The following is an 18,193-nucleotide window of genomic DNA, read 5'->3' on the forward strand; positions in this document are numbered from 1 at the left end:
GGTTACGTTATTGACCGCCCCCCGACCCAAAAAATGGGCTTCCCCTACATTTTTCCCCACGCCACGCTACTGGTTCTGTGACGTGTGAACACCCAGATCAACAACAAATGACCGGATTGACCCAAATGGACCAATCCGTGGAGCACCTCACACACCAGGATCCCTTGGCTAACTAACAGGGAGTCCCCATTGACTTGCATCGAGCTCCCTGAACGCTGGTAGGCCTAATAGACGAGTTGGGATGGTGGAGAAACGCTCTCCACAGACCCATTCTCACAGCGCTATAAACCTTTTTCTTTCTCAATATCAAGCCATACTTATTGTTTTTACTTCGGCTGTGAGTGTTTGTGTGTGCTCAGGATGAGTTTCGCTTGTTCTCGCTGTATCGCCGACCCGGAAACCTGTCCGCTCCTCGCAGCAGCGAGCCCCGCAACGAGCCTCGCAACCCTCGCAACGAGCCTCGACGTCTCGACCAATCAGAGCACACTGGGCTCACAGGGAGGGGGGGGGGGGGGGGGGCAGGAGCTCCAACAAGCCGTTTAGGACAGAGAGTGAATATACATACTATGCAGAGATGCTGTATGAGAAACCAATGTGAGTTTGGAAAATTTAAATCTATTCTAGTAGACCTCAACAATGGATTATGATCAGTAGGAATGGCCCTTTTTTTTTTTGCACCAGAAGTGACCGGGCAGTAGTATCAAGTACAATCACTTGATAGCAATAACAGCGATTGGGTGGACTGCCTTGCTGTATTGTTCCCAAGGATGAATCCTATTGACAATTATCCATCATCTTTCACAAAAGTAATATTTCCTATATGGAAAGGCGATCACAGAAGAGGGAATGGATACAAAGTGTACAAATTAAAGCTATAAATGTCATTAGGACACTGGAAAAGGCAGTATGAATTCAGTGTTTCTGAACAGGTTAATAAATACATTATTAATACAGCTTTTTAAAATTATCCTGAAGCTGGACAAATGCAAAGTGTCACTCTGTTTGTTCAGCATTTCATTCATATTCACCGCCAAGCCTTACCTGCTGTGCCAGGCTCCTGCATCTGTTGTTGTGATTGGCTGTAAAACAGGAAATGAACTCAGTGGCTGTCACACATGTTTGAACACCAATGACCCGCCCGTCATACATATTTTTACCCAACACACAAACTCCTCTGAGCACCAACGTCCATGGGAAAGCCACTCAATAAAAGCACAAGATCTCATAAAAAAACATCATTAGGTTCCCTTTTTTTGGCATTGATGCTGTTTTATAATGCTGGAAAATATATTCAATGGGAGTCTTTGTTTCCTTCCATTGCCTATGTGTAATTTTGACGTGTGTGTGTGTGTGTGTGTTTACTGTCTGCCAGTCTGATCCACTCAATGAGATAACCTGCAGCATTCTTCCTCTTGTGTTTAAGAAAAAGGGTGTCACAGATTTGCTGATCATTTACTTTCAAAATTCATGAAATCTTGAGTGTATGCCAAGGAAGTGAAAAGATACACACTTAAATTACAGCATTTGAGTATATACACACACACACATTTGTGTAACCAGATCATGTTGGTGCAGGTGTGCTTCTGTGAGCATATGAAAACAGGTCGTACTGCAGGTATGAGGCCATTAAACACATTAGTCACGGCACGTAGAAAAATACAACAGCAGCCAAACAAACACGCGGTGTTAACAGGACACACCCCGCTGACAGGAAGTGTCCCTGTCCTCGACGCCGAGATGATATCGTCACAGCAACATAATTACACCTGTCAACGATGACAAGCTTATCAGGGTTTCTGTGTTTGAACTCTGCTGACCGTGAAACACAACTATGAAGAACATTGGGTTTTTTGCATTTACTTACAATGTCATTATCTACTACAAGACTGGCCGGGCACAACTGGCCCTCTGGCCTTTACATACAAGATGTCACTAAAAGATATGTATATACAAAACAGGAAAATACTATAAATGACCACAAAGAAACATAAAACGGCCGACCATGAATACATAGACACACAAAATGACTACAAAGAGGCTTGAAATGATAACAGAAACAAAACCACTAGAAAGAGACACAAAACCAGTACAAAGGGATACAAAACACGTACGAAGAAGATACACAAAGTGAATATAAAGAGACAGGAAATCACTTCAAGACACACAAAATGACTACAAAGAAACACAATACAACTACAAAGAGACACAAAATACCAAAAAGAGACACAAAAAGATTACAAAGATACATAAAATAACCGTAAAGACACCTCAAACAACAACATCGAGACACAACATGAGGACTCAAAGACACAAAGTGTCCACACAAGTGGCAAAGCGACTATAAACAGGTGATTGTTACATCATGTCTTCTTCTCTCCATGGTGGCTGCTTCATCTGTCACATGACTTACATCTGAACACATGTTTCAAACTAAAAGAAACTCTTAGGACAGAGAAAGTTACAAGAGCACAAGTAGCCAGGCATTGTTACAACATGTAAGTAAATAGCACATTGTAAACCCATGAGCATTAAGGAGTGATTTACTGTATAGGGTTGACCGGCAGAGCACTCTGACATTTAAATAACGTCCACAGTGATTTCATATCCATTTTTATTTGTTCTCTAAGGGTTTTACACATTGTTTTAATGTATCTTTGGGGGACCATCGTACTTCTTTTTGGCTACGTTTTGTTTTCACTTAATATATGTGTGCAGCATGCATCTAAAATATCCACTTAGGGACAATAAAGAATCTTAACTTACATTTAGGGTTACAGTAAACACCTGCATACAATCTCCTTCAGGCTTTGCCCTATACGCTCTGTGCATAAAGGAACATATTTGGAATAACACCTCCTACTCAAGGTGTGTATTACCGAAAACAAGTAAAGATTATGTGACACAGGGAAATATGTCTTCACATACACCCTCTAATGATGGTGTGAACTCTGCGTGGCACCAGCAGGTCAGGTCTATAGAGGTAACTTCATCTCTCAGTGAGAATTCTGGCACATTTCCAAAGTATTATATGACAAATATGGATGCTCATCACATGAACGTCGATGCAAAGTACGTTTTATTGTAAGATAAGGACAAAGAGGAGTGTGTAAATCTACATAAAGAGCAGAGGGTGGGAATTTCATTTTCTCTGTAAGTGCTGTTAAAGTATGATTGGTATGAAGAGTGGCGTCATGTGAGCACGGCTTTGAAATCGTATCAGCTTTCTTAAAGGTGCCATGTCTTGCTTTTCCGGTTATGACCCGTCCCCTTGTTTGTTATGAAGGTTGTTCTGCATGTAAACGGTCTGCAGAGTCACAAACCCTCAAAGTACACCCTGTAGCGAGTAAAGCTCTAACACAGGAAAGACCTGTCTGTGCTGCCCCAGAACGCCTCGTTGGACATTTATCTTTTTCCATTGTTTGATTCCTGGGTTCTGTGACGTGTGAACTCCCAGATCAACAACAAATGACCGGATTGGCCCAAATGGACCAATCCGCGGAGCACCTCACACACCAGGACCCCTTGGCTAACTAACAGGGAGTCCCCATTGACTTGCATAGAGCTCCCTGGTTGGTAATAGACGAGTTGGGATGGCGGAGAAACGCTCTCCGCAGACCCATTCTCACAGCGCTATAAAGCTTTTTCTTACTCAATATCAAGCCACACTTATTGTTTTGACTTCGGCTGTGAGTGTTTGTGTGTGCTCAGGATGAGTTTCGCTTGTTCTCGCTGTATCGCCAACCCGGAAGCCTGTCCGCTCCTCGCAGCAGCATCGAGGTGATGGGACCTTTAACGTGACCGCGGATTGATGAATGACATTTAGAGACAGGTCAATTGTTTGTTTTGCTGAATCCAGACAGTACAGCAAAATTCCTCTAAAGTTTATAGCAGTTAGGATAATAACTGGTGATGAAAAACATGGTAAAAAGTTCATTGTTTTGACAAATACTAACAGTAATATCCTCATTCTGTGTTAAGTGTAGATGTGCATACCGGTAAAATAAAAAGCTGTCCAACTGAATATTTAATTTCACACGTTATGAACTTTTCTCTATTTCTGCAAAAGCTGTTATGATTGAGTGATCTCCAATTCTCTTTGTTCTTACGTTTTTGTGTTACCTTCCTTCCTTTCCTTACTTCCTTTCCACTACAATAAAGAACTGCTTTGAAAAATTGAGTTGTTTTATTATTTGTTATAGTCAAAAGGTTGATATAAAAGCATTCAAGCAAACAATAGCAGCAAAAGAGATCACATTTAAGTTGAATATGAAGAGCATAAAATAAGAAGATTAAGATAATTTTGGAATAATAGTAAACAAATAAAAATGAATTCAGTTAAAACATTTAGAAAAATACCAAAGTCAAAAAGTTAAAAGGTAGTATTGATAACAATCGTGAACATATTAATAATAATAACTTAAATAATAATACTGATCATAATCATAATAAACTTCTACTAGAAAAAAAAGAATACATATTCAAGAGACTAAAGGTAGTATAAATAAATAAACAAAAATGTGTGTTAATATCACATTGAATATTGAACAATAATATTTAAATCAAATAAAAAACCTTTGTTTAAAGCTTTTTGGTGAGAGATAATTCCACATTTGTAATGATTATCAAGGTTCAAGGTTCTTTATTTAGTCATACGAACATAGCTACAGTTATGCCGATGAAAATATTGTGTCACAGGCTTCTCCAACAGAGCAACACAAACCACAGATAAACAGAACAAATATAGTGCAAGTAAATAGTAATACAAAATAAAATAGTTTTAAAAAAGTGAAATAGTGCAATAGTGCAATAAGGGTCTATATGCAAATATATTGAAATAGGATATATTAGGTAAATAGATACATCATTTTTAAGTAGCAGCCAGAGGAATATTAGGGATGTTGCTTCAACAGTTCAGGTGTTGTTTTATGCCTGTGGGATGAAAGTGTCCCAGTCTGGTGGTTTTTGTCCGGATGCCGCGGTAACGCCTCCCAGACGGCAGCATACAGACCAGTTTGTGGCTGGGGTGATGGGGTCTTTTATAATCCGGAGGGATTTCTTCCTGAGGCGCTGGGAGTAAAGGTCACCCCTCTAGTGTCAGAGCTCTGCAGCATGCTGTAACACCACCATGATCCCTGACGGTACATCATGTTTTGTCTGCTAATGAAATGATTAGCATACCGTGCTTATCTCATGCAGGGTGACAGGGAGCTGACTGTGGTGACAGGTTGCGTCAAACAGGCTCCTCCTCCTCTTCCTCCTTCTCCCGCTTCTGCTGCTGCTGTGCCTCACTCTCCATCACAGACGCGTGGACAGGTAAGCGCAATGGAGCATTTATCTACTGTTTTGGAGTAAAAACAGGCAGGTTTACAAATGTTTCTGACATATCTAAAATGTGGATTTGTCTCTCACATCGAGGCTGTTCTGCTCGGATGTGAGAGGCTTCCTGCTGCAAGACTTCATGGATTATTATAACTCATAGGCGTGTTTTAGTGTATAACCTGGTGTAGAGATGGATTGCTGCAGGTGTTTCTCTGTTTGACTCGATGTTATGGTTTGTGCAGCATGGAAGCTATCATGCTGTACAGCTGTAATCATTGTGCCGCTACAAGAAGCAGATTTTAAACTCGAATCGATCTGCTGGTGTGTTGGTGCCTATGTCTGAGTGTTTATGCATTTGTTTCTGTGTATGTGCCAGCGTGTGCACGCGAGCATTTAAGTGTGCGTGTGTTTGTGTGTGCGTGTGTGTGTGTGTGTGTGTGTGTGTGTGTGTGTGTGTGTGTGTGTGTGTGTGTGTGTGTGTGTGTGTGTGTGTGTGGGTGTGTGCGTGTGTGTGTGTGTGTGTGGGTGTGTGCGTGTGTGTGTGTGTGTGTGTGTGTGTGTGTGCGTGTGTGTGTGTGTGTGTGTGGGTGTGTGCGTGTGCGTGCGGTGTGTGTGTGTGTGTGTGTGTGTGTGTGTGTGTGTGTGTGTGTGTGTGTGTGTGTTTTTGAGAGTACTTAAAGTCATTCATGCATTAAGGCTGCAATGTTCAGGTGTTGTGAACTCGACTGTTGTGCAGCCTAGTATGCTGCAATGGGGTTCCTTGTTGTTAACTCTAAACCTTCCCGGCCAAACTAATGGATATACATGGCGGTTTAAAGATAAAACAAAATTAGTCGATTAGGCGATTAGTTGATTGGCGGCAACTTTTTCGATTTTTCGGTAAAAATCCCAAATATATTCTGCATTAACTTCTTACATTTTGTTCTGCCCTCAAATCAAGCAAATTCTTAGTTGACTATTCAGATCTGCAAGAAATTCTCAATATTGTATATAACTGAGATATGCTCATGGATTCTTAGAAATACATAATTTAGCATTTAAAAAAATGGCTTAACCACAACATCTTGGACGATTATGTGTAACGGTTATTCGACATATCGACCAAGAATGGCAGTCCTACTGATAATGATTGGAAAGGGGATTAGCTGCTTTTCTTAGACATGGGTGTCTGTCAGATACGAGGAAATAGAAGAACATATTTTGAGCTTTTGAAATGTTAAGTCTATCCCTCACTATTTTATAATATTTTCAAGACTATCAATTCAGAGCAAGACATTGGGAAAACAAACTGCAGATTAACACATTAATTTAAATCAACGTAAATAAGAGGCTGTTTTGTTCTCAGTGCTTTTTAAGATCTTGAAGGTCCTGGCTGCTGTTTGGCTTTAATATTTATGAGGCATCAATGTTTAAACAGGTCCAGTTCTGCTCACATGAAACTCCTCCTCTCCTCAGGATGGAGGCCTTTTTTAACGAGTGGCTGTGGAAGGAGGAGTACTGGCTTCCTCCTGGCATCAGCTGGCAGGACACTGAGATGAAGGAGGAGGAGGGACGCTTTCCTCGGCCCAGGGATCTGCTCTTCAGTTTGCCCCTGGCCGTCGCCTTCATCGCCCTCAGATATGTCTTCGAGAGGTGAGACAAAGCTGGGCCGTGAAACTCACAGACGCAAGATATACCTTTTCTCTGTTGTCATTATCTTTGACGTCTGATGTGCTTAACTCGCAGTAAGTTTTCAATGTTTACGGTGGATATGTGTGGGGATGTTAAACGCATGTCATGTTTTGGCCACTAGGGGTCTCTTAATCCGACATTAAAGGTCACCTATAATGCAAAATCCACTTTTTCACGTCTCTTCTACATCAACATGTGTCCCCTCTTCTTCATGTCTCTTCTACATCAACATGTGTCCCCTCTTCTTCATGTCTCTTCTACATCAACATGTGTCCCCTCTTCTTCATGTCTCTTCTACATCAACATGTGTCCCCTCTTCTTCATGTCTCTTCTACATCAACATGTGTCCCCTCTTCTTCATGTCTCTTCTACATCAACATGTGTCCCCTCTTCTTCATGTCTCTTCTACATCAACATGTGTCCCCTCTTCTTCGTGTCTCTTCTACATCAACATGTGTCCCCTCTTCTTCATGTCTCTTCTACATCAACATGTGTCCCCTCTGTGGAAAGAGACTCTGAAAGTTTCAGGAACAAAGATTCTCTCTCTTTTTGTCCTGATCCATTTCTATAAAAACCTGTCTGAAAATGAGCTGATCAGATTTTGGCCACTTTATGATGTCATAACGATGTGTTGTCTTGTGTAACCATTAGCCAATCAGCAACCAAGGTAACCCCCCCCCCCCCACCTTATCACCTGAATCTCCTCCTAGAGCACCATTGAGTTCTTTGTAACCAAATCTCTCTCAGAGGGGCGTGGGGAGGGGCTCCTTATTTTCATCTAAAGTAACAGACAGAGAATCAGCACTTTGGAAACAGGGCTGAAACAGAGGGGATTATGGGTAATGCTGCAATGATCTGTTTGGTGTTTGGAGCCAAACACTTCAGAGACATGTTTTGTATATATCTGAGACCTGTGATATATTGATGAAAAACAGTATACTGTAATAGGGGACCTTTAACAGAAGGTGGAGTTTGGTAGCGTCCATTGCAGTCAGCTTCCATTCCTTCATTGGTTATTATTTGGACAGTTTTTAAGTCGTTCAACTCAAATGACACTAAGAATAACAGTTTCATTTTCTAAAAGTGAGTGAAACTGCACAAAGAGATGCTCTAGAGAGGCTGTTCAGGAGTTTTTTCCTATTAGCCGGATTATCCACAGAGGTGTCCTCCTTTACAAACAACTGGTGATTAAAAAATAATGAAAACTCTGCATGAAGGATTTTCACATTTAAAATCACTGTTTTTCCAATTAAGCCTGGTTACTGCTAACGTCTGAAAACGTAACATTCTGGCGTCTTATGACCAAAATCCTTCATCTGTTCAAAATATATACTTAAGCAACCCAATTCGAATATGAGTTTTGTTAAAATTTGGCTTTAAAGTGGATACAAAGTATATTTATGACGCATACCCAAAGGGTCCATAATTAGGATGGCGTAGTAATTATGATAGGCCATTACAGGACATAAAACCAAACAAAATTACAGATTTCTCTAGTTTTAATAGTGCTGGAAACATTTACGCAACATTTTATTGCAGAAATGTTATATATTATGTGTTTAAATTATGAATCATTAATCAAACGAGTAGAGGAAACAGTTAAGCCTGATAGGAAGTCCTCTGAGTCTGTCCCCTTGGTGAAAGCACATGTTTAAACACATTGTGTGTGTCTTATTTCACCCTGGCATTGGATCCTGCTGGTTTTCTGCCTGCTAAGCTGTCTTCGTAGCTCAGCAGAATGGCTCCTTTACCCTTTATTAGGGCTCCAGTAGATATATCAGACCTGCAGTGGGAGGTAGGCATCAGGAGTGGACAGTTTTATCTGCTGACTGTGTGAAAGTCCTTCCTCCTCCCACAGGGCGTGCTAAATAACATGTGATATGTGCGTCAAAGGAAGAGTGTCTATTTTTCTACTTTATTAGTATACAGACATACTGTCACGATCTGTCTGTGTTTTGTTTTGTCTTTTTCTGTCTTTGGTTTCCTGTTTTATTTTGAAAAGTCTTCACCCCCTGTCTTGCCTGTTGCTTTCTGTCTGTGTTCCCTCCTGTCTGATTACCCGATTGTGTTCACCTTGGCCCTTTCTCATTTCTCTAACTCCCCTCCTCGACTCCCCTCCTCGACTCCTATCCTCGACACTTAGTCCCGCTCATAGGAGATGCGAACGGAGGAGCCAAGGAGGGGAACCGAGGAGAGAGGAGGGGAAGCAGCAGGCGGTTAGAGAAATGAGAACTCCTCTCCTCTGAGCGGTCATTTTAAAGAGACGTCCATTAATGATGACAGGAGGCACAGCAGCCCTCTGTCTGATGGACACATGTGTTCATGACCACTTATATATTTACTTTGATTCATTCACAGTGCGGTATAATGAGACAATAACAGGCTACAGATGCGGACACACACACACACACACACACACACACACACACACACACACACACACACACACACACACACCCCCCTCTCCCCTCTGGTCGCTAACATGAGGAATATAAATTACGGGCCAAAAGTTTTATTTACAAGTATTAAAAGTAAGCAGAGGACACCAAACCAACTGAGACCTGTCTGTCCGCTGCATCTACGCACACACCTACACCACACACACGCACATACAGTTCCTAAAACAGGCTACAGCCGTTGTGTATTTTATTATGTGAAGCACTAAATGGTTTTAGAAAAATATGGACTCTTTGTTTGTAGTTATCTACTAAACTAAAGCAAACAAAAAGAGTAGGCCTGTTCTACTGAGTGATATATATTATACACACTGCTCTGCTTTCTGCACGGACCTCACAGCTGTTCTCTCTGGAAACATCGCGTCGCGATGAGAGCAGTTAATAAAATAATATCCAGGGGATGCATGCAGAGCTGTCATTGGCTGAGATAAGTCCGGCCGTGCATCACGACTCTTTGAAACATCTCTGTTGCCGGAAATGCATCCACGAAGGAGCCGTGGAGGATCGTGGAGGACCCATCAGTGTATCCTCGGTTAGAGCTCCTCCAGAGAGCCTCCTCGACGCTCGATCCTCGGTCCTCGAAGTGCATTTAGAGAAATGAGATGTCCTTCAATATGGCGCGCTGAAATTCATTTCCGGGTCACTACCGGAGGACCGAGGAGTCGAGGAGTCGAGGAGGGCGATTTGATGAAATGAGAAAGGGCCCTTGTGTGTTTTCTCCTCCCTCCTCCCTCCTCACCCGTCTCTTGTTTCTTTGATCAGTCTTGTGTGTATTTAAGTTCTGGTTTTTCTGTCTGTCATTGTTAGTTCCTTGTGTGTCTTGACTGTGTTCACAGGGAAGAGTTCTCTTTTGTTTCATTTAGCCTTGGAATAAAGGTGTTTTTTCTGTTAAATCTGCATTTGGGTCCTGCCTGCTTCGCTCATCCCTGACACATCAGTCATTCAGTCATTGGTAGTCATAAATGTTTTAGTATATTTCTGTATTTTATTGTTTGTATTTTGTGTTGCATGGTGTGAAACAGAGAGCCAGCAGCCGTATTTTTTAACCACAAGTGAGGCGTGTGGCTGTTAAATGTAAAGTAAATGATTGACAGCAAAGGAAACCTGCCTGTACACTTAACTAGTTCTGCCGGTAGTTGAACAAGAACTGAACGATGGAGACACATGATAAATGATCAGTTAGATAACGTTAGCACGCTTCCTCTTATAAGCCTCGGTATCATCTGACCTAAAGTTCATGTAACTGCATGAACTTGCTTTGGCCTGAGCGGTGTAAGAGTACCAAAAGTATACCGTAAAGCCTCATTTGTCCCATGCTCAGGCAGACTAACATGTACACACCCTCATGCAACGTTAGCTATTGAGCAATGTGGATAAATAACTTGCCCAGACTCGCAATTGGTGGATTGTACTTCCTGAAGAGCAGTCACCCATGGACTGCAAGAGCGTTGAAAACCTGCAGATATAGAGTTATGGTGTTTTTGAATGTTTTGAAAGGGTACATTTGGTACATGAAGTGAGGTCGGTTACATAAAGTACAGGGTTGGTGCTTCCTGTGTTAAAGAGGACCAATGTGATTTGGTGTCTTTGCTCAAGCTTGTTGTTGTTGTGCACAGTGAAGTCTGAACGTGTTGCTTTCATCCGAGGAGCTGTCAGTCAGCTGAAACGTGTGTGTGTGTGTGTGTGTGTGTGTGTGTGTGTGTGTGTGTGTGTGTGTGTGTGTGTGTGTGTGTGTGTGTGTGTGTGTGTGTGTGTGTGTGTGTGTGCGGTCTAGCATTACTATACTTGTGGGGACCTAAATCTGTTTACATAGTCACGTGTGGGGACTGGCTTCCGTTATGGGGACAAATTGGAGGTCCCCATGAGGGGAATTATTAATTTTAGGGTGAAGACTTGGTTAGGATTAGGATTAGGGTAAGGTTAAGGGTTAGGGTTAGGCATGTGTTGGTTATGGTTAAGGTTAGGATAAGTCTCCAGGAAATGCATGTAAGTCAATGTAATGTCCCCTGAAGTGATGTATACATGGTGTGTGTGTGTGTGTGTGTGTGTGTGTGTGTGTGTGTGTGTGTGTGTGTGTGTGTGTGTGTGTGTGTGTGTGTGTGTGTGTATGTGTGTGTGACCAACCAAAGACAATGTTCACCTCTGTGTAGAGCTTTTCCTTCCCTCTGATCTCCCCTTGCCCACTTCATGAGTATCTCTGAGATACAGCTACCCACATGTGATTATGCATTTGTGTGACTAAACTCAGATAGATACACACCTACACACCTACACACACACACACACACACACGCACACGCACACGCACACACACACAGTCCCTCAACACAGGAAACAGCTGCGTCCCAGGATTCATTGAAATATGTATCAGGAGCCTTTACACACACATTGTACCCGCTCTCTCTCACACACAAACACACACACACACACACACACACAAATACACACCTACACACACACAGACACACATGCAGATCAAGTGTCTCTTGATGCCGTATCAGCTAATAACAAAGGCCTTACAGTCTGTCATAATGAGCCTCTTTTCTCTGTCCTGAACTCACGGTTGGCAGCTGTTCGTGTCATGCTTAGCCTGTGCTGAATGATATTTGTTCTTTTCATTAGATGTGTGTATTGCGCTTTTCAAATGGAGTTACGAATGTTTTATTTGTTTAGAAGTTTTCACCCCAAAAAAACTATTTGAATACAATTTATTTTATTGCTTTCTTAGTCAATTAGATCAGATATACTTTATTCATCCAACATTGTTTTTTTCACGGTTACAGGCATTACACACATTACACATACAACAACAACATCAACATGTGTCCCCTCTTCTTCATGTTTCTTCTTCATCAACATGTGTCCCCTCTTCCTCATGTCTCTCCTACATCAACATGTGTCCCCTCTTCTTCATGTCTCTTCTACATCAACATGTGTCCCCTCTTCCTCATGTCTCTTCTACATCAACATGTGTCCCCTCTTCTTCATGTCTCTTCTACATCAACATGTGTCCCCTCTTCTCCATGTCTCTTCTACATCAACATGTGTCCCCTCTTCTTCATGTCTCTTCTACATCAACATGTGTCCCCTCTTCTCCATGTCTCTTCTACATCAACATGTGTCCCCTCTTCTCCATGTCTCTTCTACATCAACATGTGTCCCCTCTTCTTCATGTCTCTTCTACATCAACATGTGTCCCCTCTTCTTTATGTCTCTTCTACATCAACATGTGTCCCCTCTTCTCCATGTCTCTTCTACATCAACATGTGTCCCCTCTTCTTCATGTCTCTTCTTCATCAACATGTGTACCCTCTTCTTCATGTCTCTTCTACATCACCATGTGTCCCCTCTTCTCCATGTCTCTTCTACATCACCATGTGTCCCCTCTTCTTCATGTCTCTTCTACATCAACATGTGTCCCCTCTTCTTCATGTCTCTTCTACATCACCATGTGTCCCCTCTTCTCCATGTCTCTTCTACATCACCATGTGTCCCCTCTTCTTCATGTCTCTTCTACATCAACATGTGTCCCCTCTTCTTCATGTCTCTTCTACATCAACATGTGTCCCCTCTTCTTCATGTCTCTTCTACATCACCATGTGTCCCCTCTTCTTCATGTCTCTTCTACATCAACATGTGTCCCCTGTTCTTCGTGTCTCTTCTACATCAACATGTGTCCCCTCTTCTTCATGTCTCTTCTACATCAACATGTGTCCCCTCTTCTTCATGTCTCTTCTACATCAACATGTGTCCCCTCTTCTTCATGTCTCTTCTTCATCAACATGTGTCCCCTCTGTGGAAAGAGACTCTGAAAGTTTCAGGAACAAAGATTCTCTCTCTTTTTGTCCTGATCCATTTCTATAAAAACCTGTCTGAAAATGAGCTGATCAGATTTTGGCCACTTTATGATGTCATAACGATGTTTTGTCTTGTGTAACCATTAGCCAATCAGCAACCAAGGTAACCCCCCCCCCCCCCCCCCCCCCCCACCTTATCACCTGAATCTCCTCCTAGAGCACCATTGAGTTCTTTGTAACCAAATATCTCTCAGAGGGGCGTGGGGAGGGGCTCCTTATTTTCATCTAAAGTAACAGACAGAGAATCAGCACTTTGAAAACAGGGCTGAAACAGAGGGGATTATGGGTAATGCTGCAACGATCTGTTTGGTGTTTGGAGCCAAACACTTCAGAGACATGTTTTGTATATATCTGAGACCTGTAATATATTGATGAAAAACAGTATAATAGGGGACCTTTAAATCATATCTAATAGTATAGTGCTAATAATATAAGTGTAGCCTTTTCTTCATGTGGAGCTGTGCAGAAATACCCAATTATACTCCAGTTAGTTGTACTGTAAAGATTGACGTTTTTTTTGAAGAAACATGTTTTCTCTCCTCTCCTTCAGGTGCTTCGCAGACCCGTTGAGGAAACTCTTCGGTGTGGAGGAACGGGTTCGGATTCGAGTCGTTCCCATCCCGAAGCTGGAAACCTTTTACACACAGAACACCCGGTTACCTTCACAAGTTAGTATTGATGTTCTGGTTTCACTGTATTTGAAAATCCCAGTCAGTAGGGGCTTGGACTGCGAGCCGTAGGGTCGCCGGTTCAAGTCCCCAAACAGACCTAAATATGGAGTGTGGACTGCTACTTGGAGAGGTCCCAGTTCACCTCCTGCCCTGCCGTGGTGCCCTTGAGAAAGGCACCGGACATCCCCCTTCTCCCCTCACTCCCATTGCTCCCTGGGCGCTGTACAATAGCTGCCCACTGCTCCTAGTACCAGACTCCTGGCACTAGGATGGGTTAAATGCAGAGAACACATGTCACTGTGTGCTCTGCATGTGTGACCATTAAAGAGGGTTTCATCCCTCCGATTCTATTCTTTGTTTTACTCTCAGTCGTCAAACAGGCTGTCCTAGTTTAGAAATAACTGTAATCCCTAATTTTATCTAAAGTTTATTCCAAAAAAACCTCATATCTCCTCTTTTGTGTCTTTCAATTTGCAAAGTAACCTCTTTAACTGTGCATTTGGCACTGAATCACCTCAAACATAGTCCTAAATTATGGAATAAAGTCATACAATTTCATGGTCTTTTAATCCTTTTTTAACCAAATGTATTCACTACACACTGACAAACAACAGTGGTTATATTTTTGTCCAAAATGATGTCCCCTGCAGAGATGCTGTGTGTCTCTGTTGAGCGGATGCAAAGCCTACTTGGATTTCTCACTATAAGCCTCACTGTCATTATGCGTGTCTCTACTCGAGGGAATGAATAGCCAGTTGTGGGCTAACGCTGAATGAGGATCAGTTAAGAAAAGAAGAGAGATTTACCTCGTGCTGAGTAAAGGTAAAATGATTAGTCATGATGCAGTGTGAGAAAATGTGACTTCCTTTTAACGCCTCCATTATCAGTGTGCTGTATGTCCTCATCTCTTATCACTATCCCCCTTTGTTGTTAGGCATCAAAAAACACAACAGCATTTCATAACTGTAGGATGGCAATCGTTTCATTATGCAGAAAAAGTCTCCTTTTGATCATGTGTCTTGATTGTTTTGGACATGTAAGGAAGGGACATGATGTGTCATACCAGATGGAAAAGCCTCGCCCTGTTCTGTGCTGTTTGTCATGTGTGTTTGCCATGACTTATTTGCACATGGTCTATTTCCCTGCGGTGTGGTTTAGTAGCAGCCGCACCTATCAGATGTTGTTTTGACATGTAAATACCTGACCATAGGCAAAGCAGACAAAGTACATAGTACACTTATTTTGACAGTAAGATGAAGGCGGCTGTGGCTCAGTGGATAGAGTGCTGGACTTTGAATCGGGATAGCAAGTTAGAGTCCCACTGCAGTCAGCATGTCGTTGTGTCCCTGGGCAAGACACCCAAATTGCTCCTGTGGGGATTATCCACAGTACTGAATGTATGTAAGTCGCTTTGGAAAAAAACACAGTCAAGGGATAATGTTTCACTTAAGAGGCAACCTGAAAAGTGAAACCAAAGTGGAAGTGCTTTAAACGTGCATTCTCTCTAACATCCAGCAGGGGGCGACAAAAAGAAGTCTGATTTTTATAGAAGTCTATATGAGACAATCCCTTGGGTTCTCACTTGATTTATTACCTCAGGAAACATTTTTCTGATGAGTTTTTGGTCTCAATCTCTAGTTTTGAGTCTTTTCAAAACAGCATGATGTTCATTCTGCAAAGGATGCTCCTTCATTTGGAGTAAAATAGGCGATTAGGCAGCATGTGCTTAATGGCGGGGCAACTTTATGATTTACAGGTCGCTAACACACGTTGTTGTTTCTGTCTTTATTTTTCAGTGTTTAGTTGTATTTGTGTAAATTCTGATTGTAGAAAAATCAGATGCCAAGAACCAAGATGGTGGAGACCAAAATGCAAAATAGCAGGATTCAAAACCATTATCCTTAACTGGGGGTAAGACACTTCACCCCAAATTGCTCTTGTGGGGATTGTCCACAGTACTGAATGTATGTAAGTCGCTTTGGATAAGAGCGTCTAACAAGTAACGTGTAATGTAATGACATAATGGTCAAAATAGGAGTTAAATATACGGTCTATGGTTGCACATGCAGTAAAGTTGGTTTCAATTAACGTCCTTTGTTACAACACAGCTGCACTACAACCCTGAGATGCAGAAAGAGATAGCAGGGTGTAATCTTGTTAAAGGCTTGTGAGTGCAGAAGTTATGATTGGATTCATCCCATTTATCACTGTGGGATTCCTCCTTTTTGACAGATGTATGATATCCATCTTCCTGTAATAAAATAGTAACACGGCTGTCAGCGTGGAGCTGAGGCTGGTCATATTTCACATATATCATACGAGAAAAGAGAACAGCAGGCAGCATTTAAAATGTCTGCCGTTGTGCAACATTAAAGTCTAACAGTGTATACCAAACTGTGTGTAAGTATCAGAGATGGCAAAAGTACACACATCCTTTACTCAAGTAGAAGTACAGATACTCATGTTTAAAATACTCTGGTAAACTTAGAAGTACTGACTAAACTTCTTTACTCAAGTAAAAGTAAAGAAGTATGGGCTTTGAAATGTACTTAAGTAAAAAGTACCCATAACTAGCAGCTGTTTTAAAGAGTACCTGACCTCCCTTTATATTAATAGAACAATAATGTCATTGTTAGCTAATGAATGTTTCCATGCTGAACAACGACAACATGACAACGTTTCCATTGGTCCCTCTTCTTTAGAGAAGACCAGGAAATGATGGATACACGGATCGTGTTCAAATCAATAGGCACGCAATGACTCTAAAGAATAATGATCACGCATCAAACACACATTTTACACACAGTAAAGGAACCAGCTGTTTGGAAAATGAGAGAAGTAGAAAGTACAAGTATTTGAGTTCAACATGTGAGAAGTAGAAAGTACAGGTATTTGTGTTCAACATGTAAGAAGTAGAAAGTACAGGTATTTGTGTTCAACATGTAAGAAGTAGAAAGTACAGGTATTTGTGTTCAACATGTAAGAAGTAGAAAGTACAGGTATTTGTGTTCAACATGTGAGAAGTAGAAAGTACAGGTATTTGTGTTCGACATGTAAGAAGTAGAAAGTACAGGTATTTGTGTTCAACATGTAAGAAGTAGAAAGTACAGGTATTTGTGTTCGACATGTAAGAAGTAGAAAGTACAGGTATTTGAGTTCAACATGTAAGAAGTAGAAAGTACAGGTATTTGTGTTCAACATGTAAGAAGTAGAAAGTACAGGTATTTGTGTTCAACATGTGAGAAGTAGAAAGTACAGGTATTTGTGTTCGACATGTAAGAAGTAGAAAGTACAGGTATTTGGGTTCAACATGTAAGAAGTAGAAAGTACAGGTATTTGGGTTCAACATGTAAGAAGTAGAAAGTACAGGTATTTGAGTTCAACATGTAAGAAGTAGAAAGTACAGGTATTTGTGTTCAACATGTAAGAAGTAGAAAGTACAGGTATTTGTGTTCAACATGTAAGAAGTAGAAAGTACAGGTATTTGTGTTCAACATGTAAGAAGTAGAAAGTACAGGTATTTGGGTTCAACATGTAAGAAGTAGAAAGTACAGGTATTTGGGTTCAACATGTTAGAAGTAGAAAGTACAGGTATTTGTGTTCAACATGTAAGAAGTAGAAAGTACAGGTATTTGTGTTCAACATGTAAGAAGTAGAAAGTACAGGTATTTGTGTTCAACATGTAAGAAGTAGAAAGTACAGGTATTTGGGTTCAACATGTAAGAAGTAGAAAGTACAGGTATTTGGGTTCAACATGTTAGAAGTAGAAAGTACAGGTATTTGTGTTCAACATGTAAGAAGTAGAAAGTACAGGTATTTGTGTTCAACATGTAAGAAGTAGAAAGTACAGGTATTTGGGTTCAACATGTAAGAAGTAGAAAGTACAGGTATTTGTGTTCAACATGTAAGAAGTAGAAAGTACAGGTATTTGTGTTCAACATGTAAGACGTAAAAGTAAAAAGTCGTCAGAAAAATAAGTAGTGGAGTAAAGTACTGGTACCAGAAAAATGTACTTAAGTACAGTAACAAAGTATTTGTACTCCAGTACGTCCCACCTCTGGTAAGTGTGTATGTGTATGTCCTGTCTGTATGCAGAGTGACGTGTTGAGCCTGGGGAAGCAGAGTGGTCTCTCTCAGAGGAAGATCCAGACCTGGTTCAGACACCGGAGGAACCAGGACCGACCCAGCAGGACTAAGAAGTTCTGGGAGGCCACGTGAG

At 41.4% G+C, this 18,193-nt stretch overlaps 1 protein-coding gene across 1 annotated transcript in view; it reads left to right on the top strand.

Annotated features, from left to right (window-relative positions):
* Positions 1 to 5,205: 5,205 nt before the first annotated feature.
* The window catches only part of LOC117547208 (ceramide synthase 2-like), a 28,422-nt gene continuing 15,434 nt past the window's right edge, over positions 5,206 to 18,193 (top strand). Inside the window, exons 1-4 of the mRNA XM_034217779.1 lie at positions 5,206 to 5,313; positions 6,775 to 6,951; positions 13,854 to 13,971; positions 18,070 to 18,188. Coding sequence (XP_034073670.1) covers positions 6,776 to 6,951; positions 13,854 to 13,971; positions 18,070 to 18,188 — 413 coding nt within the window. The 5' untranslated portion in view covers positions 5,206 to 5,313; position 6,775. The remainder of the gene's footprint in view (positions 5,314 to 6,774; positions 6,952 to 13,853; positions 13,972 to 18,069; positions 18,189 to 18,193) is intronic.

Source organism: Gymnodraco acuticeps, unplaced genomic scaffold (genome assembly GCF_902827175.1).
Source record: "Gymnodraco acuticeps unplaced genomic scaffold, fGymAcu1.1, whole genome shotgun sequence".
Classification (NCBI taxonomy): Eukaryota; Metazoa; Chordata; class Actinopteri; order Perciformes; family Bathydraconidae; genus Gymnodraco; species Gymnodraco acuticeps.